The following is a 20008-nucleotide window of genomic DNA, read 5'->3' as shown; positions in this document are numbered from 1 at the left end:
TTGTTATTGATTTTAAATTTCAGTTGTGGTCAATGAATGTATCCTGTGTGATTTTGAGACTTGTTTTAAGATCCAGCTGATGGTTCACAGTGGTGAACGTTCCATGTGTACTTGAAAAGGTTGTGTCTTCTGTTTGGGATACAGAATATACCTGCAGTTTGGGTCAAAGTGTTCAAGCTGCCGAGTAGGTTGTGTACACCTGTAATCCCGGGAATTCTGGAGGCTGAGGCAAGAGGTCACAAGTTCCAGGCCAGCCTCAGCTACTTAGCAAGGCTATAAGCAACTTACCAAGACCCTGTCTCAAAAATAAAAAGGGCTGGGGATGTGTGTGAGAGGTATGGAGCACTCCTGGGTTCAATCCCTGAACCAAAACCAAGAAATAAAGAAATATTCAGCCCTCGGTGCTCTCACTGGTGTCCTGTCTACTTGTCCTATCAGTTGCTGAGGGTGTTACTAACCATTTGGGGATCATACACCTCTAAGATCCCTCCATCTTCTGCATGAATTCACCCTTCCACTTTTTAAAAAACTCAGTCTTATGACCTTCTTTGCTTATAAATGATGGGCTTTGTTCACCTGCATTTTTCCCTTTGCCTGGGCAGAGGAGTTTCCTTGGAGTAGGACACCATGGGGGAGACATAGGAAGAGGGCCGGTGAGCATAGGTCAGTAGAGGTTCCAGGTGGTGGACCCTGTTTCCCCTCTTATGGACAGTATGGTGGGATCTGTGCGAGGATGCGAAGGGCTGCCACAGGGTGCCTGAGCTGGGGAGCTGTGACTGTCAAGTCTGGCATGTGGCGTGCTGCTTGCAGAAGGCACCCTCTCAGCTGGCTCAGGTGCGCTGTCCTCCTGTTTCACATGGAATCCTAGATTGGGCTCCACTGAGAGGAACTGGCACCATTTTATCTCCTTTCAAAGTGGTTAAAGAAGTGCAGAGCTGGGGCCATGTGTGCTGCTGATAGTGCCACGGTCACATTCTCTTAGGAACTTCACGCTGCAGGGTCTCCAGAGGCCTTTGCTGTGCAGTGCTGCCAACCTGGATGCTGCCCCTGGGATATATGTCCCTTTCTCCTTCAATACCTCTACATGTAGCCATGAGGACCCCCCCCCCCACCACCACCACCACCACCAAGGTATGAATGTAAAAATTCGTTTGGAATGGAGGGAAAATAGGCAAAACCTCTCTGAAGCTAAGCTATTTAATTACCTGCCTTACTTTAAAAAGCTATTTCTAAACCCAGTCATTCACAAGCCACCTGTAGGATTTTTGTCATAACTTTTGATCAACTCTTCTACCATTTGCATATTTTGTTTTTCCAAATAAACCCACTTTTAAAACTAAGCCTTCCTGGGGGTATAGCTGAGCAGCGATATTTATGGAATCACAGGTTTTGTTTGCTAGTTGTATATTTTTCTATGTACATATATTAAAATGATGTTCATCTGAATGTCACCTAAAGTCAGCTCATGCACCTCTTTGTGAGTATGTGTGTTATATTTTGAAAATTGTTAGTCCGGGGAGAATGTGAATTTGACAGTGAACTTAGCAGGAACAGCACACTAGCTCTTGGCAGTGGTCTGGGAGGGAATGTTTTGTTCCTGTTACGAGGAGGTGGCAGGACAATTTAAGAAGAAAGGCGAGGGCCCAGCACTGCAGAAATAAAAATAAGAGAAGAACCGGGAAGTGAGGAAGGAGGCAGAAAAGCAGCCTAAGGTGCTGCTGCTGCTCCCCGGGAGGCAGGTCCTCTCATTATGGTCCCATTATTCTTTGAGAATGACAGGAAATACTCCATAGTTAAGATATTCCAGGAAAATTTTGTTAAGTGAATATTGTTCAATCAAATAAGCAAAAGGTATGTGAAGTTTCACCTCATTACCAATCAAAGACTACTACTCTCATCACTGTTACCCTCAGTGAATTTTCCAAGTCACCACATTTCTCATCCCAACATGCAGTCTCCTCAGTCTAGAAATTGTCCCCCAATAAAGGTTCTTCCTAAAGAAACACAAGGCACTGAATCCAACACTGTAATTCTGCATGGTTTTGTCTGGGCTGCTCTCCACATGGTCATTGCCATTCTGCGTCACCACCCAACCACTTGCATTCCTGTTGTCAGGAGGCAGGGCAGGGAGCAATCTACCTGTGACTGCACACTCCCTCACATGACAGTTTCTGGTTTTGAATTTGTACCTGCTATAGAAGAAGCAATGACAGAACAAGATTCTCTTTACTCTGAACTTTATTTTGCCTTGATTAAATCTGCTTATTTAATCACTGCAGTTCACCTAATGTGTATTAAGTGCATATTTTATTCAAAATTGCCACAGGACTGGAGATGGGACCTCAAACGCTCCCCTCAAGGAGTTGATTGTCTGTTGAGTGAAAACAAAATGAAATTGCTGTCATACAAACCATGTATTTGTCCCAAGAGGGATTTTGCGGTTTCCTGAAATGTGTTGACCATTTCTGACTACCGGTATGCATTTGCTTAATGTATTGTTATGACTAGAACAAATTATGTGTTCAGGAATTGATTGTTATCTTTGTGAAATCTACTATGTGCATCTTCAAGGACATTAAAAAAAATCCCAAGGAAGTGAAATCTTATTCTGTACTTATGTGTCACACTGTCACCACCACCTCAGAACATTGCCAGAAAGAGCCAACTGTGAGCAAGCCAGTCTGCACAAGTGACCAGTCCTCAGCTGCACCTGGGGATGAAAGGAAAGATCCTGGGGTCACCTTCTCATGGGGGGACAGTTGCATCTCAGTTCAGCACCCCTCTGAGCCTGTCTGGGTTCTGGGTGTCCTTTCAACAGATCTGACAGTGATAACTATTGTTAATTCGTATTTTGGGAAAGGTGGGTATTTGTTGTTAGGAGTTCTCTCTGTTTCTCAGGCTTGTGAGGACTTGCAGAGAGGATAGTGAAATGATATCTTCCCCAGCTTAACATGTTGCTTAAATGTTTTAGGGAAAGCTGGAATGCACAAGCTGTGAATAAATTTGTAATGCAAGAAAACAGAAATTTAGAAAAACTGTGCATTTTAGTGATTAATACAAAATAAAATGCAAAGCAAATGGTCACTACTTTACTACTTCACTCCTTCCTGTGCCTGCCAACTTATACACCGAGTCACAAAATCAAAAAGCCAGCAGGAGAACCTGAGGAGATTTGGCTTGTAAGCAAATGAACTGTAAGCACCCTAGAGGCAGAACCCCCTGAGTTCCTGGGCTCCTTTAGGCACTGTATGGGTAGTTACTGAATGACTGGAAAAGGAAAACCATCAGTTGATTTCATCTTTTTACTTTGCTACTAAAATTTGTCCTAGTTATTTCACAAGAAGCCTGGGTGATGACAAAATGAAATCTACATTTGCTTGGAATCCTCGCAGACCTAATGAAACCTGGTGGTATGTGAAAAGGCCCTGGATGGGGAGTCCAGGCCATGGGCTCCCATCAGCTCCACCACTTAGCCTTGTGTCACCTTGGGTGAGTCACTGAACCTCCTTTTTTCTGTTGTTTATATTTATAAAAGGAGCTTTACACCTGCCCTGCTTACTTCCCAGAGGTGGTGAGAGAGTGCATGAAGTAAAGGGATGTGGACGTGCCTGGCACGGGAAGCCTGGCTGTTCTGGGCTCAGCCTCCACAGCTTTCCATCTTCCCGCCCAGAGCATTCCGGGCATGTGCTGTTGGTTGAGAATGGTGGGCCTTTGGGAAATGTTTGCTACTGGAGACATAGGAGTACTGTACGAACTCAGTTCTGTACCTCTCTACATCACGCCAAATGGTGTGTGAGAAGACGGCTGTTTTTATGCTGGGATTTGCACCATGGCCTACTTCGTGAACCCTGTGAGCTCACTGGGCTGCCTGTGGCGAGGGCGGGCAGCCAGTGTGTGCTGGTCTTTGTGGATTTGGTCACTTTTTGCAAATAAAGGGATGCTTTGTTTGCTTGCCTAGGTGGTTCTGCTGATCGCGTTCAGGTAACACGTGGACAAGTTTATGAGCAACGAAGGCAAGAGCTGGGCTCACCTCCTCTACTCCTCCTCATGCCTGCCCGCTGTTTCACTTCCAGGATGCCACTCTGCCTCATGTTGCCAGCCTGCCTGCTCAGGTGTGGAGTCTCCACAAAGAGATTCTGAGAGACTCTTGAGTCTCTGTGGAAAGGAGCAGTCCGCCAGCAAGTGGGGCGCAGCAGGGTGGAGACAGGGTAGAATCCTGAACAAGGAAGGGATCCTATTTCTGTCTGCAGTGCACCCTGTCTTGCGGCTCAACTTGCAGTTTAGAAAGTACTTTTCATTTTCTTTGAGAGAATAACCAGAGATCGTTCACAGCCATGATGCAGGCATTTTACAAATCCTTGATATAAACGAGTTTGACCTACGTTTCCAGTTCCTTTCTTCAGCACCATGAGCTTGGTGGTTGTACTTCCAGTCAGTTTCCTTCTCGTGTAGTAATTAAACAGCCCCCATCTGTTTCCACCCACTGTCGGAGGCCTCTCCATCTCATGGTTGTGGACAGGTGCTGGGGAAAATCTTAAATCATTTTTAGATGATGCAAATAATTCACTTCATGATAGCTACTGGCCATTACCCTTCCCCCCCCCCCAAAAAAAAGGTGCTTTATTAATATATGCATTCCTAATGCTTAGATTTTTTTGTATGGGTGGAGAAAATGAACAGCATGTATCTTACACACTGTGTGGGGTAAATGCTATTTAAATCCGGCTGGAGCTGCTAAGCATCACACCAACATGAGATTGCTGGCTGGGGGCCAGATTTTTTTTTTTTTTCTTAGGAGGGGTCAGACTTCAGAGAACTAAGCCATCTGTCCAACAAATTATTTTAAGTCTTTAATAACAAATAGTTTGCAGTGTATCTTAATGTGTATAGTAGAAAATGAATGTTTTGCAAAACTGATATCTTTGGGAATGTCTTCCACATTCTGTGCTGTCATTTGGTATTGTAATCCCAATTTGGTAGCACACGGCTTTGTATTAATATTTTGCAGAATTAATTAGTTCATTAAAAGCAAAATTTTACACTGGCATGCCAGCACAGTGCACTTCTTTAGAAGGCTCCTGCTTGTAAGAGGCATCGAGCTTTTACCACAACAGATGCCGGATTTGGTGGCTGCTCATCGAGCCCAGGACTTCAAAGGGTCTACGCTGCTTTCTTTGAGGTTTGTTGTGAGGCGCTCTCGGCCGCTGTTGTTAGTGACTTTTGACGGCTGATATAATGAACTCACCCACACCTCAAATCTTCGTGGGCTAATGAGAACTTTGCATTGTAGCTGTTTCGTAGTGGCCTAACTCGGGTCTCATGGCTGTATTTGAACATGCTGCCTACTTCTTCAGCAGGTACTTAGGGCCTGTTTGCTAGGTGCCAGGCCCTGTGGCAGGGATCCCACGTAGAAGAGGGCAGCCATTCCATCCCAGGGAGCCCTGAGATTCAGAAGCTAGATATTGAATAAACACTCAGGAGCAAGAGACTATAACAGCACCATTCCGAGGTGGGGAAATAAGGGAGTTCTGGCACTCCTGAGGAAGTGTTGTTTAAGCTGAACCCAAAGACTTGCAGCCTAAGGAAGAGTGACCTAGGCATAGGGGTGGGAGCAGCTGTGCAGAGAACCTTCCAGGGATCTGGAAGGTAGCAGCAGCCAGACGGAAGGAAAGGGTGTCCTTGGCCCTCTGAGGACTGGAGACTCTAGTTCCCACTGAGCTGTGCCTCCACAGAGGTGCAGAAATCAGGGGGCTCTTTCCTTGGCCCAGCAAGGAGCTGGTGAAGCAAGGGCAGCGCAGGGTGGTTTCCCATGCTCACATGACTTCACATGTTCTTTGACCTTGCCGGAGGGATTAACAGTGAGAGGCAGTTGTTCAAAATAAACAAATATGAAAGATAAATGTTGATGAGAAGTGGGGAAAAGGGGATGCTTGCACATTGATGATGGAAATGTAAATTAGTACAGCCACTATGGAAACAGTATGGAGGTTCCTCCAGAAATTAAAATTAGAACTCTGTATGATTTAGCAGCCCCACTATGGGGTGTGTATTCACAGGAAATGAAGTCAGCATGTTAAGAGACATCTGCATTCCCATGTTCATTGTAGCATTAGTAAAAGTAGTCAGATATGGAGTCAGCCTAAGTGTTCATTGGCAGATTAGTGCATCAAGAAAATGTGAGGTATACACATTTGAATAAAATTCAGCCTTTAAAAGACGGAAATTCTGTCATTTGCAACAACACAAATAAACCTAGAGGATATTATTTTAAATTAAATAAGCCAGGCACAGAAAGACATCTATCACATGATCTCTCTTATATGCAGAATCTTTAAAAGTCAAATTCACAGAAGCAGAGTAGAATGGCAGTTAGCAGGGGCTTGCTAGGGGGTTGGGGTGGGAAGATGTGGTCCAGAGGATACAGAATTTCAGCTAGGAGGAAGCAAGTTCAGGAAATCACTTGTACAACATAGTGACCGTAGTTAATAACAATGTATTGTATTCTTAAAAATTGCTGAGAGAATAGATCTTAATTAATCTCCAATAGTAAGTATGTGAGGTAATGCATGTGTGAATTCACTTGTTATAGCCATTCCACAGTGTACATGTATTTCAGGACACATTATATAGGATAAATATATATAAGTTTTATTTGCTAATTCAAGATAAATAAAACTAACCTAAGGACTCCATCATGGAAACATGATTTTAAGATTACCAGGACTGTTAGATTTACTATACCCTCTCCCAGTTCAGTTGTGTTCACTTCTAGGCTGCAACCAAGATAAACGGATGGATGGGTGGGTGGATGGATGGATGGATAGATAGATAGGTGGGTGGATGGATGGAGAGATAGATGGATAGATGGATGCATGCATGCGTGCACAGGCACCTGCACCCCCACCCCACCCTGCCAGCATGAAAATATCCTCACTAGGGGAGGTAGCAGGGGACAAAACAAAACAAAAACCAGAAACAGAAAAGCAACAAGAAGAAAACACCAGAGACCTGGGTTCTGGAAAGATTGGGCAAGGGCACTTAACATGAGATCCACACATGGACACTGGGATCTGTGAGTGGCAGGGAGTTGGAGTACAGACTTCCTGCAGATGCATGTTCATTTTCAGTACCTTCTCCGTGGGATTTGGGACCCAAGGAGGTTTCATATCATATACAAAGATATGAAAAATTGTGCTCTGTATGTGTAGTAAGAATTGTAATGCATTCTGCTGTCGTGTATTTAAAAAAATAAAATCAATCTAATAAATAAATAAATAAAGCCACTGTTGAAAGAAATTGAAAACCCAAGAGTCTTTTATGTATTTGCCAAACATACTCCCCCCCCCCCCCCACCAAGGAAATATTTAAGTGTATTCCCTGCAAGTAGAAATGAGAGAACTGGGTGACGACAGTGGCGAGTGGCTTCCAAACAACCTGGCCATCCAGCAGGATGAGGCCTTAGGGGTGGTGTTATGGTGCACCTACACAGACCACCTCTTGGAGGCACTGCTGAAGGCCTGGATCGGAGGGGACTTTGGGCAAGGAGACCTCTAGGTCCTGTTCTTTAATTCTCTGATTAAGGCCCTTTCTGGAACAAGCTGAGCTTCTTGAAGAAAATCAGAAGAGAACAAGACTTACAGGGGTACAGAAATCAACATTAGGGTCTGAGAATGGTGTGGTTGTTTCTGATACAGCAGAGACTGAAGCTCAGTCCCAGGAAACCATTGGAAACTTCAGTAGAGCAGGTCTGTCTGTCCTGGCAAAGATTGAGTCAGAAATCTTTTGACCATACTTAGAGAGCAGGGCGGGGAAACAGGACTCTGGTTGCTTTAGACTTAATTTTTTGACTGAAAATACTGAAGTTATGAATCACACCTTGATCCAAACCTGTGATTTCTAGAAGTTTGTGTTTCTATCCTGGTTCTTAGACTGTCAAACCAGCTTATGAGCTGAGTGCTTCAAGAAGGAGAACCAAGCAGCTCTCCATTTTCGAAAGGCTCCTGTAATGTAAATAGGAACAGCAATCTTTCCAAGTTATTACCCTGTTAACAGGTTGACAGATATGTGCAAATTGTGACTCACTGCTCAATTTGGCACTAAATTAATGTCTTTCCGCGCCGCGTCTGCTCAAGTGTAAACTAGTCACCACTGCTGTGTTACTGCTTGTTTGCCTATATTCCAAAGGTAAAAATTAAAGTAATTTGATTCTGCCACAGAACGGAGTGTGACATATGGTGGCAGTGTGGGAGTGGAGCACGCTGTTCCTACCTGTCCTCAGCCCTGCTCTCGCAGCGGGCACTGCGTGCTGTGGGCTCTGTGCAGACGCGCACCGCCCCCAGGGGCAGTTCTGGGAAGTGCTGCCAAGGCCACCTCCCTGGCCAGCCTGCACCCCCAGCAAGAAGAAGGTGCCATTTTTGTCTCCAGACTTTGAATTTGACGTTCCGAGCTTTCCTTATTTCTGACAAGTCACTAGTGGTAGATTTGTGTTTCAGAGTCTGTGTCTATTTTAAAATGAAGTGTTTTGATTTTTGCTTCTAAAATTTCGACATTGTTTTCCTCAGCTAAAGGTGCAGCTGACTTTCTCTTCTCCTCTTTTTAGCCAACACATAATGTCACCTATAACAAAGAAATTTACATCTCCTTTATGTCAGGCATGTGAATGAAAAGCAGTCTCCTTAAAATTCACTCTTGCCTAATGCAGTCTTTGAATCAAGTTTGCTGGGCATTATCTAAGTCACCAGTTGGGGGGAGAACCAACCCAGACCTCTCTGCTTTCCTGGTGCTCACTGCAGATACTTTTCCTAGGAACTGGTTTTCTCCTGCCGCTGCCTTCTCTCATAGATAAGATCTTCCAAGTAAAGGAATCCAGGAATGGCAGGGAGCATTTGAGACCTGCCCCATCAGAACCCTGGCCCTTGCTGAAAAGGCAAGCAGAGTCAGGGAGTTGGTGTGGAATTCTGGAAACCTACACGCTGGGCTTTCCTTCTAGGTTCTTGTGGTCACATAACCTACCGGTTCCCATTTTCCTAAAGAGATGGTGGTTTCCAGCGTGTATTCCGAAGCCTTCAAGGTGAAAGGCACAGGAGAAAGCAAATTATGATGTTGCCTTTGTGCTGAACTTCTGCATATTCATTTGCTTTCCACTTGTCCAGAGCTATGATGGCTATCGATTGAGGGTCAGTTCAGTATGCCTGCCTCCCCCTTTCCCCATTAGCATAGACTTAGCAGTGACCTCCATTCACACAGGACAGTGGACTTCTGCTTCCTGCTGAGTCTGAAGAAACTGGGTTTAAACCACCCACAGATTTAGAAAAGGAGTACAGAACTGTGAGAATGTTTCCTGTGACCTGGTATAAACTCTTGGCATGGAGTTTTTGTCATGTGTCTTCTGTCCTTGGAGCAGATGTTGGGCAGTGGTGAAAAGGAGTTGATTGCCTCCTTTCTTCCTCTATTCACATTTTTGGTGGCTTCTAAGCTTGTGCCCAAGGCTGTATGCCATGGGCTGTGAGTCTAGGTGGGGACTCCAGAGACAGCAGGTGGGGTCCTGGTCAGTCAGTTTCTTAGCCACCCAGGAGAGAGGCCTCACCTTTAGGAAACACTCGCCTCTCCATGCCTCGTTCTCACGTTGTGAGCCCTTCGAGAGCAGGGAGAGAGCCGTTGCTCCTGATCACAGAAGCCGTTGTGCACTTGAGGAGAACTGCGTAGTCTCCTTCTTCTTCGCTCCAGAGCCTGTGCCCTCTGCACCTCCACTGCCTCTCATGCATGCCCCTTGGCTCCCATCTGCTCGCTGTCCTGGTTGGCTCCCCTCCTTCTCCAGCTGTCCTGTGCAGTAAGGAAGCCCGCCGGCTGCACTGGCAGGATCCCTTTCTACGCTCTGTCCTGGGTATGCTGGGGTTCACTTTTCAACAAAGGACATCATGCTGCCTGCCCTCCCCCAGGAGCCCAGCTCTAACTGCAGTCCTCTCATGTTGTCAGCGCAGGGCTTATTCCTCCTTCCCTCAGAGTATGCCTTTTACATGTCCCTGACTTAATGGACACGTGTTTTAATTTGTCATAACTAACGGATAGGAAATCCAATGCCAAAGCCTTAATAGATAGTTTTGCATCTCAGCTATTATATTGTACATGCCCTTGTGCCCAGTGTGATTGCCTGGTGAGCACAAATACTCGTATGATTTTGTTCTCCAGGGACTGAGCCAGACCGGCTGTGTTTATGCTGTGGGTGGCATCCCCACAGTGAGCCTCCAGAGCAGAGAACTCATCCCACCAAGAGAGCACGTTTGCAGACTAGGCCCATGGTGTAGCAGAACTGCCAGCAAGAGCACTCAAAATCTTTGAGGACTTAATATGTACTAGATGCCATGCCAAGTGCTTAATGTTGTGGTCTCAGTGATTATTAATCCTCTCCAGATACAGGTTTTGCTTGGACCAGAAGAACAGGACTCCCTGTTAATGGAATAAAAATTGAACTGATGCTTGTCTGGTATATTTGGTTGTAGTGAGAGAGGTTTTAGGGTCAAAGAAGGGGACAGGAGTTGTGGCTCAGTGGAGAGTGCTTGCCTGGCATGTGTGAGGTCCTGAGTTTGATCCTCAACACCTCAGCACCACAAATAAATAAATAAATATCCATTGGCAACTAGACAAAATATTTTTTTAGAAAAAGAGTTTGGGGGCGCTGGGGTTGTGGCTCAAAGATAGAGTACTCACCTAGCATGTATCAGGCACAAGGTTCAAACCTCAGCACCATGTGAAAATAAAGATATTGTGTCCACCTAAAGCTAAAAAATAAATGTTTTTTAAAAAAAGAGTTTAGGAATAAAATCATAATAGGCAAATGAAAAACTAACCAAACCAAGACAGAACATAGATCTAGTAAAACAGAAGTCTGTACAAGCAAATAAATGTACTCATAAGCCACTGTGTGGCTCAGCTTTTTTCAAAATTATAAGCAGAAATTTTGGAATGTAACACAGAGTACTGATTTAAGCAGAACTTGTGGTATGCTGTGATTTTAAATCAGAACACAACTGAGGAAACAGGAATGACTTTGGGTATTTAAAACAGAGGAATTTAATTCAAGGGATTTGGCTATCTGGGTGGTGGTGGGCAGCCCAGAGACGGGCAATAGCAGGAAGCTGTGGCCAGCTGGACTGGAAGGACAGACGGTGGAGGCTGCCTCCTGGAGCCCAGTGGCCTGAAAGGTGGCACAGCTGAACTCCCACCCCTGTTGAAGAAAGCTAATAGACCATGGCATAAGATGAATAGTTCAGAATGAGCATTCAAAACATTTTGTTGTTGTTTGTTAAATTAAAAGCCAAGTCTTAGTCCACTGTGGGCTTATAGTCCTTTGCCAGGGTTCTAGTTTACATGCATGTGTTTCTGATTCTCACCTAGATATGTGGACGACGTGATCAGCCGCATTGACAGGATGTTTCCTGAGATGTCCATCCACTTATCCAGGCCCAATGGGACATCAGCTATGCTTCTGGTAAGAGCTGCTTGACTATTTGTGGCGACACGTGGAAGAAAAATTGCCTTCAAAATTAACTCTCTGATCCTGTGTGGTAGGATCTATAGACTGGAGATTAGATCCCAGTTTGATGGTAAACAGCATGTTTTGTTTTTTAATTTCATTCTATAGGCTAACCATTCTACATGTTGAAACCTTGCTTTTGAACAGAATTTGCAGGCCCATGCAAGAGTTAACCCAAGTGGAAAGACACAGTGAGCCCTCCAGTCAGTTCATTTGCAGACCTGTCCCTGACAGTACTGTGGTGACTACGTTTTCTTTGTTCCCAAGAGTTGCATGAGATAGGAATACTGTTTAGCTATTGGATCCTACAGTCCAAGAAAATACTCTTTAAAACAGAACCAGCTTTCATGGGACTCATTGATGAAATTCTTCTGTGTTTGAAGAAGGCATCTGCACCCTTGTCACCAATGGCTTCTGGTTTTGTTCTTTCTGAGTTGGGTTTGCTCCAAGCAGGTTGGCTTCATAATCTTGCCCCCGATGTTTGAATTTTCATAAATTTACCAGAGACTTTGTGTTTCAGAAATACAGTGGGCTGGAAACGCAAAATCATACAGCTAGCCAGAGATGCCTGGGCCTCCGCAACAAGGGTTCCTGCCATTCCATACAGCAGCAGGTGCTGAGGGGCCCTTCCCTGCGTATGGTTTTTCAGGAACCACCACCTTTCGTGGGTGGCAGGATTTGCCGGTTGAGAGCTGAGGCTCCGTGTCTGGTCACTGGCTGCCGCCTTGGGGCCCAGGGTGCACTCCCCATTTTCGCATTTTACTTGAGTGAAATCTTACAAATAGCCAGTCACCCAGATGGCCTGCTATTCATCAAGCCATTCATCCTAGAAGAACAGGCTTATTGTGTGTGCCTTAATGTGCTTATTTCGTGTTTTTCTCCTAAGGATGGAAAGGATGTGGGCTTGTTAAGCGTGCAGTGTTTCATTGGTGAGAAAAACATTAGTGAAGTTCACCTGGATAACGTGCTGCTTTTCTATAAAATTCTTTCTGCTAAAATATAAAGGGAATGAAATAATACAGTGTTCTATTGATAGAAAAAGAAAGCAATTTTCTTTATATAAAAGGTATCTGTCTACACAACATGCAATATTTTCTGCCTCCATTAAGTGCACAAATTGTCTACATGTTAGGATCCTCTAGAGCTTGCAGATAAAACATAAATCCTGCTTTCAACATATTTGACAGGAACCAAAGAGTTAATGAAGATAAAAATGAGAGCGTCCTCAGTGAAATAGGTTTGTTCAAATTATTTCTGGGTCATTGGGCTTTCATTTCATGATGAAGGCAGGAACCTGGCATTGGAGGGAATGGGTAAGCAGGATCGCAGGCAAACAGGCCCGAGACGCTGCAGTTACTTCCACCTGAGAAGGCAGCTCTGTCTCACCGTGACCTGTCAGCCTCCTCTGCTCCCGGGGAGCTGCTGTTCTGATAGACTGATGAGAGTGTGGGGTGCTCTTCAGAGGAAGGATCCCCATCACATACACCATTTTTACCCCTGCAACAGCTCATTCAGATCTGTGTACGTTTAGCCAGCTAGTTGTTACCTGTCTTCAGTGACACAGGAATTCACAGCCGGTGGTGCTTATTTGTAGGGATAGAGGTGGTGATTAGATTGAGAATCAACATCCAGGCAGGGAATCATACTTTGAACATAATTGCTTTGTTTGGCTTCTACTTTTAGAGGAAGGTGTTTCAGTGGCTTGCAGCTCCCTAGGCCATTTGCCTCCTGCCACACCATCTTCTGTGAGGGACAGAGAAGGAAAGTCTCAGCTAGGAGGGACATCAGGACGGACAGCTACCCCCACCCACCACCACCACCTCTTCTAGTAACCTGTTTCCTGGACTTCAGAGGTAGAGGTCAGGGACCTATAGTGTAGTCAGAAGGACACCACTTCGGGAGCCACAAGCAGGAGTTAAAAGTGTTTTCCAGAGGAGAAGGCTTGAGCAGTGGTGAGCCTGGTGGGAAAGGCCAGTCAGGAGGCCCTTGAAGCAGGAAGGCCCTTCTTGAGCAGCCTCTGCCTGTACCTCCTCTCCCCTTCCTGGCCAGAGCTGAACCGTGCCAGTGCTTCTCCTCCTACAGCAGGCTTCCTTGGACGCGCCCCACAGAAACCTCTTCTGATTCACTTCAGCATCGAAGGGGTTGGCTTTCACTTGGGTGTTGCTCTTTCATGATGCTCACAGCCTCAAAGATTCAGGTCACTTGCCAGGAGGCTCAAAACCAGGATAGGCACAGATACGGAACAGAGCAGTGTCCTCTTGGGGCCCTGGGACCCAAATGATTTGTCATTAGGGCCTTCCCCCCTGCCATACAGCCTGGGAGGAGCCTGAAGTTGCTGGTCCACTTTTGTTGGGGGCAGGGGATCCAGCCTTGGCTGCCCACTGAAGTGCACAGGAGAGGAAGGGAAGTGATTAATTCCCCACAGGAAGAGGGGAGCAGCGTTCCGCATCATAGTGGCTGGCTTGGACTCATGTGGTGCTCCTGGTGCCCCCCACCCCAGGTGGGAGGCTCCACCTATGTTTATCTGACAGGTGGAAAGCAGAGGCAATCCTCTCTTATTGCTCCCAGCTGGGACCCTGCCCAGCCCAGCCTCCAGGATGCTGTCCTCCTGATTCTGAGTGTAGCTCATGCTGGAGCCATGAAAAATTTGAATGGTGCCAGGCAAGTCACTTTTTCTTAAAAAAATTTCTGTGCAAATTGTTAGATACAAAGAAGTATATATAATGTTTGTGTAAATTATAAAGCACCAATAAACCCATGAGCCCACCACTTGATTTGAGAAGCAGAAGAGTGGCAGTATGTGCTCCTCCCTGATATCTGCCTTTCTACTGCCCGAGGTCTCCTCCCTCCTAAGAACCCTCCTTCTCCTATTCTAAATGTGGTTTGCTACCTGCATACATACCCTAAGGGTCCTTGAGTTTAAGCTTCATTAAAAAATAGTTTCCTGCTATGCCTGATGTTTCTGAGATGTACCCACCCTGTGACTGGTTGTGTGTTCGTTGCTCCCTTGCAGTCCATTCTGTGTCACCCACACTTCATTCTTTCTCTGGTCAGGGCATGTTGGGGTTCTTCCCAGTTTTGCATTTTAAATAAGGTCAACGTGAGCATTCTCGTGCACACACCAGGATAACATTTTAAGCTTTGGTCTAGGCCATGGTGCCAGTGCAAGCCTTACGTGGCTGGTGGGATGGCTTTTTCCTAGGAGTCACCTGAGTTGTGAAGCAATAAGGGTGTTGTCCCACACGGGTGTACACAGAGGTCCATAAGTGGTTGCTAATAATGGCCTAGGTTCCTCAGTAGCACCTTCCACTGATTGCCCTGCAGTGTCAAGTCTCCTGGTGAGCGAGTACAGGGACTCTTGGGATGCTTGGGTGTCTGCATGGAAGAAGTGCATAGTCATTGCACTCCAGGCGGACCACCAATAAAAGGCAGGGTGCTGTGTCCTCCCTCACGAGCAGTTGTTGCCATGCAGCCACGGAGCCCCTGAGTGCCTGACCATCTGCAGTTTCGGAGCCCAAGGCTGTCTACTAATGAATGTAGAAGAAGTGGGGAGAACAAGGGAAATGACACTTTTTGAGGCTTCTATTTTAGGCAGCTGAGATCAGTTTGTTTCATCTAAAACCAAACCAGCTCTTCATTGTTGGCCTAGAAGCACCAGGGTTTCAGGCCCATCAGAAACAGGAACAGTCCAAGAAGCACATGCTCGAATCTTCCTCACAGTTATCCCACCGGTAGTACATGCAGAGGAAATGAGATGGGGTAAGAGGAGGGATAGGAGGACAGATAGGTACCCAGTAAGTACTTGCTGAATAAAGACATGAATGGCCGAAATAAAAGCTTCTTAGTATGGGCTGCAGTGGAGCCCTGCTCTCTAGCTGCTCAGGAGAGCAGGAGTAAGACATTTATAACAGTCTGATCTTGAAACCAACAGGGCAGTTATTGCCTTAACTTCTTCTGGTATCTTTTGAGCCTTAGGTGATCAGTTGTAGCCAGTACCCTTCCAATCCCAGCTTCTGTGATAACCTAAACTTTCGCCTCTTACATAATCTAAATGCACGTGGCTCTCTCTGCTCCACTGGGGGCTATGCTGGTGTTGTTAAGTTAATAACTCATGATATAATGAATCCTGTTTCTGTTCTTTGGAGGAATGAGCTCAGTCATCCAAAAATAAATTTAGCGATGTTGATATTTAGTTTCAGTTAATCTACTGCCTAACATCCCATTATTAATTTTCTTGAAACAGTCAAAATATTGTAAGAGCTTAACTGAGTCAGAGACTGGAACAAGCTGCTGGCTTCTCAGCATTTAAAATATTAATCTACAATTTTTGACTGATGTACTATGTACAAAAATGTAAGAAAACCAGAAAAAGAAGCTGTACTGTGATATTTGAAATATACCTTGATATTTTATGATCTTTATTTAGATGTTATTTGATTTTTTAAAAAATAAAGTTCATTTTTCTGTCTAAACGCACATTTTAACTAACCTTCAGTTTTTTAGCACATCCAGCCTTGCTTGAATGACATCTTTTCTGAAACCATTTGGATGCATTATCTCATTTTAACTCTGCCCCAAGTTGTTTGAGGGAGAAAAAACTGCTGAACTACTTAACCATTTGTGCTTGGATTTCTCCACTGAGCTCAAGAGTTGGCATCCTGAGTGGACCTGAGAGTCACCAGGGGAGTTTGGGCACAGTATGGCACATCCTGGCAAGCTGCATAGCCATCTCAATGTGTGGCCTTGGGGAAGAGCCCAAGAGCTGCACTTCCCTTGTCCCCAGGACCTCTCTAGGGACCCGTGGAACACAGTTTAAGAAATGTGATGTTGAACTCGTCATGCCTTGGACTTGTGGTGAAGTCTGGCCTTTCTTGGTTCATCTAAAACCAAACCAGCTCAGGCGTCATGCTGGCCTGTGAGCTGTGCCACCGAAGCATGCATACTTATTCAGAAAACACTGCACCAGGCCAGAAGCACACATACTTAGGCATTGCTTGGTAAGAACCAGGCACAGCCCTATGTTCTTGGAGTTGCATTATAGCTCAGAAAACAGACCAGAGATATGATGTGATGTGGGTGGTGAGGTTAAGGTGAACAGAAGAGGGTCGGGGAGCTGGAGAGGGATGGGTGCTGCAGGGTAGGGCAGAAGCCGAGAGCTGAAGCAGTGAGCTGCCTGGAGGGCGGGGTCCAGGAGGGGACGGAGGAGTGGAAGAAAGCCTGCCTGCCGGGGACAGGGGCAAGTTCCACTAACACCAGGACAGCAGGGCACAGGGAACTGCGGGGGGAGCCACCCCCAGTGTGCAAGAGCTGGCCTTCACTTAGGAGGCTGGGTAGGATGTGGGGTTTCATGAGCTTTTTGTAATTTTGACTTCAGTGTATGAAATTGAATTCATCATGATCCTTCCTGACCCAGGCATGACCTTTTCATATTTATTTATTTAGTTGAATTGAATCTACCACCCACCCAAGAGCCAGGCACTGTCTGCAGCCTGGACTTCCCGAGTGCCCCTCCTGCCCCAGTAGGGACCTGTTTCCCCTCCAGGGGTTTATCGTTCTCTTTATCACACATATGTGTATTCTTTTTTTTTTTTTTAAGTTTTTGTTTGTTCTTTTTAGTTATACATGACAGTAGAAACCATTTTGATATATTTATACAAGCTTGAAATATGTCATTCTAATTAGTATATTCTTAAATACATTCTTTCGTTTTTCTCTGTTTACAACGCAATGTATTTCAAAGGTATTACGTCTTCATGGACCAGTTTTTTACTAACTCTTAACTAAATTTTATTCAAATTGTATGTTTACTTATAGTTTACTCATGTTTACTGATATGAAATGTTCCATTATCTAAATATTTTCTAATTTAGTTTTCCATTTTCCATCAGTCTTCATCTGATTTGTTCCTAGGTTTGTGTGTTATAAGCAGTCCTTCTCAGACCATTCTTGTTTATGTTCCTTGGTCCCCATGGGCTGAAGTTTCTCTTAGATCTACTCCTAGGAGTGGGGCTGCTTGGTTCAGGAGGGTGGTTCTTAACTGCTGAGAATCATTGCCTCACAAGGGACCTTTGGCAGTGCCTGGAGTCATTTTTAATTGCCACGACTTAGGGGAGGGTGCTGTTGGCATCTAATAGGCAGAGAATAGAAATTCTGCTACATGTGACAGTGAATAGGAGAACCTGCCCAGCAAAGAATTATTCCCCCAAAATGAAAGTGCCATGGTTGAGAAACCCTGGTTTAGGGCATGCGAATGATCAACTTCCTGTGAAAATGCCAACATATTCTCTTAAACAGCCATACTGAATTACACCCACCAGTCATTTTGGAAAACGGCTTTTTCCCAAACATTAAAAGATAATAGCTTTAGTTGCTCTCCAGACTTTGGGTTTTTTTTGTTTTGTTACTGGGGAATTGGACCCAGCCAGAGGTGCTTGCCCCTGGGCTACATCCCCAGTCCTTTTTACTTATTTATCTTTGAGACACAGTCTAAGTTGCCCATACTAGCCTTGAACTTGCCATCCTCCTGCCTCAGCCTCCCAAGTCTCTGAGATTACCAGTGCGTGCCACCATGCCCGGCTCCTTCAGACATTTCTGCAGGCCACCCCAGGCCCAAATTCTGTGATGCTACCAGAGTGGTCACTTTGGGGATCTAAACCCAGGTTTTAACATTTTTTCACTACCTGGAATATTATTTGAATTCTTTGTTTAATGTCTTTTTTGTAAAACTGCCATTTTACAGACTTTATAGGAAAAAGTGGTCTTTATAGTTTCCCATTTTTGACACACAAGAACAGTTTTACCAAACCTTCCCCGGAGACATCTATTTCCAAAAACACAGTCCTCAAATTGTGATCTGGGGACAGTGTCGTAGAGACCTTCTCAAAGGACCCATGAGATCAAAACTCCTTTCATGGCAATACTAAGGCATTGCTTTCCTTTTTTATTAATTCACAAGTTTATGATGAAATTTTCCACAGTCTACATGATACGAAATGACATCACTGTGCTAACACCTAAGTGCTCATGTATTTTTGTGTTTTAAACATTTCTCAATCTTAATTCCTAATACATAAATACTGATAGCTGCAACCCACAGAAATAAGCCCTTTGAGGTCCTCAGTAATTCTCAAGAGTGTGGAGAGGTCCTAGGACCAAAATGTTTGAGACCCACTGCCTTAAGGATAAACATGTTCAGTTATTACAAACGTTCAGCCAGGCGTGATGTGCTCACCTAGTCCCAGGTACTCGGGAGGCTGAGGCAGGAGGATCACTTGAGCCCAGGAGTTCAAAACCAGCTGGGCAACATAGTTGAGACCCTTGGGGGGGGGGGGGGAGTTAATCTCAAAAAAGTCATTCTAAAATGGCAGTGACATGATTAGCAATGTATTAGTGACTAAAAATCTCATAACACAAAGTCCAAGTCAAAAAATAAAAGCAAAAATGTTAAATATAAACCTTGTTCAAATTAGGATTTGAACAAACAACTATAGAACCTTTTTTAAGCAAGCCAAAGAATTTGGGCATAACCTAAATATGAAATTATACCAACAAATTGTTGGTAATTGTGTTGGGTGTATTAATGTCTTCAGAACTACGGAAGTGAAGGTCCATATCTTTCAGAGGTGGATATTCAAATATGTAGGTCTGTCTGAACTGACAGGAAATGTGAAGTTTGCTTTAAAATACTTTAACACAACAACATAATTTTTTAAAAGGAAGAAAAACTGGATAGACAGAACAGCTGTTGCAAAATCTTGATCATTTTTTAATTTGCACAGTTATTAAGTAATCTGTCTTGCTTCATGTTTGAAAATGCCCGTAACTGGGAACGTTATAGATGACAGCTGGGTGCAGTGGCACACCCCTGTTAATCCCAGCTGCTCTGTAGATGGAAGCAAGAGGATCAGAAGTTCAAGGCCAGCCAATTTAGTGAGACCCCATCTCAATATTTAGGAAGGGGGCGCTCATTGGTAAAGCACCCCTGGTTTCATCCCCAGAACAGGAAGGAAGGGAGGAAGATTGATGGTTGTCTAAATCCAAAACTCTTCACATATCCTCCAAGCAGTACAGAAAAACAAGACCAAATAAAACTAATAAATACAACCAGAAGACAATAGCAGTGCTATGAATTATATGTGACTTTAAAAATGGCAGCAGGATTTGGAGGGGGAAACAAATCCTAGTGAGCTGTTATTATTGTACTCTCACTGTTAACCTTTGCTGAGTGAGAAATGCCTTGTACAAGCGAGAATATTTTGTATGCTTTCATCTATATGAAGTTCTAGAATAGGCCAGAACTTGGTGAGTAAAAATCAGAGCAGTGTTTGCCTCTGGAAAGGAGAGGCAGGCACTGATTGGGAAGGGAGGAGGAAGATTTTGTGTGAGGAGTGCTCTGCATTTCAATAGAGGCATGGTCTACAGGGCTGTATGGATTTGTCAAAATGCAGAGAACAGCACACTAAAGATTTGTATGTT

At 44.7% G+C, this 20008-nt stretch overlaps 1 protein-coding gene across 2 annotated transcripts in view; it reads left to right on the top strand.

The window, feature by feature from the left end:
* Med27 (mediator complex subunit 27) overlaps positions 1 to 20008 on the top strand; it is a 181673-nt gene that overhangs the window by 108172 nt on the left and 53493 nt on the right. For both annotated transcript variants that reach the window (XM_046451423.2, XM_046451424.2), the window contains exon 4: positions 11395 to 11488. In XM_046451423.2, coding sequence (XP_046307379.1) covers positions 11395 to 11488 — 94 coding nt within the window. The remainder of the gene's footprint in view (positions 1 to 11394; positions 11489 to 20008) is intronic.

This window comes from Marmota monax, unplaced genomic scaffold, assembly GCF_021218885.2.
Source record: "Marmota monax isolate L192 unplaced genomic scaffold, Marmota_monax_Labrador192_F-V1.1 WCK01_AAM20220418_F8-fsc00020, whole genome shotgun sequence".
Classification (NCBI taxonomy): Eukaryota; Metazoa; Chordata; class Mammalia; order Rodentia; family Sciuridae; genus Marmota; species Marmota monax.
The sequence above is the reverse complement of the archived record's forward strand: the minus strand, read 5'-3'. Positions and strand labels throughout refer to the sequence as shown.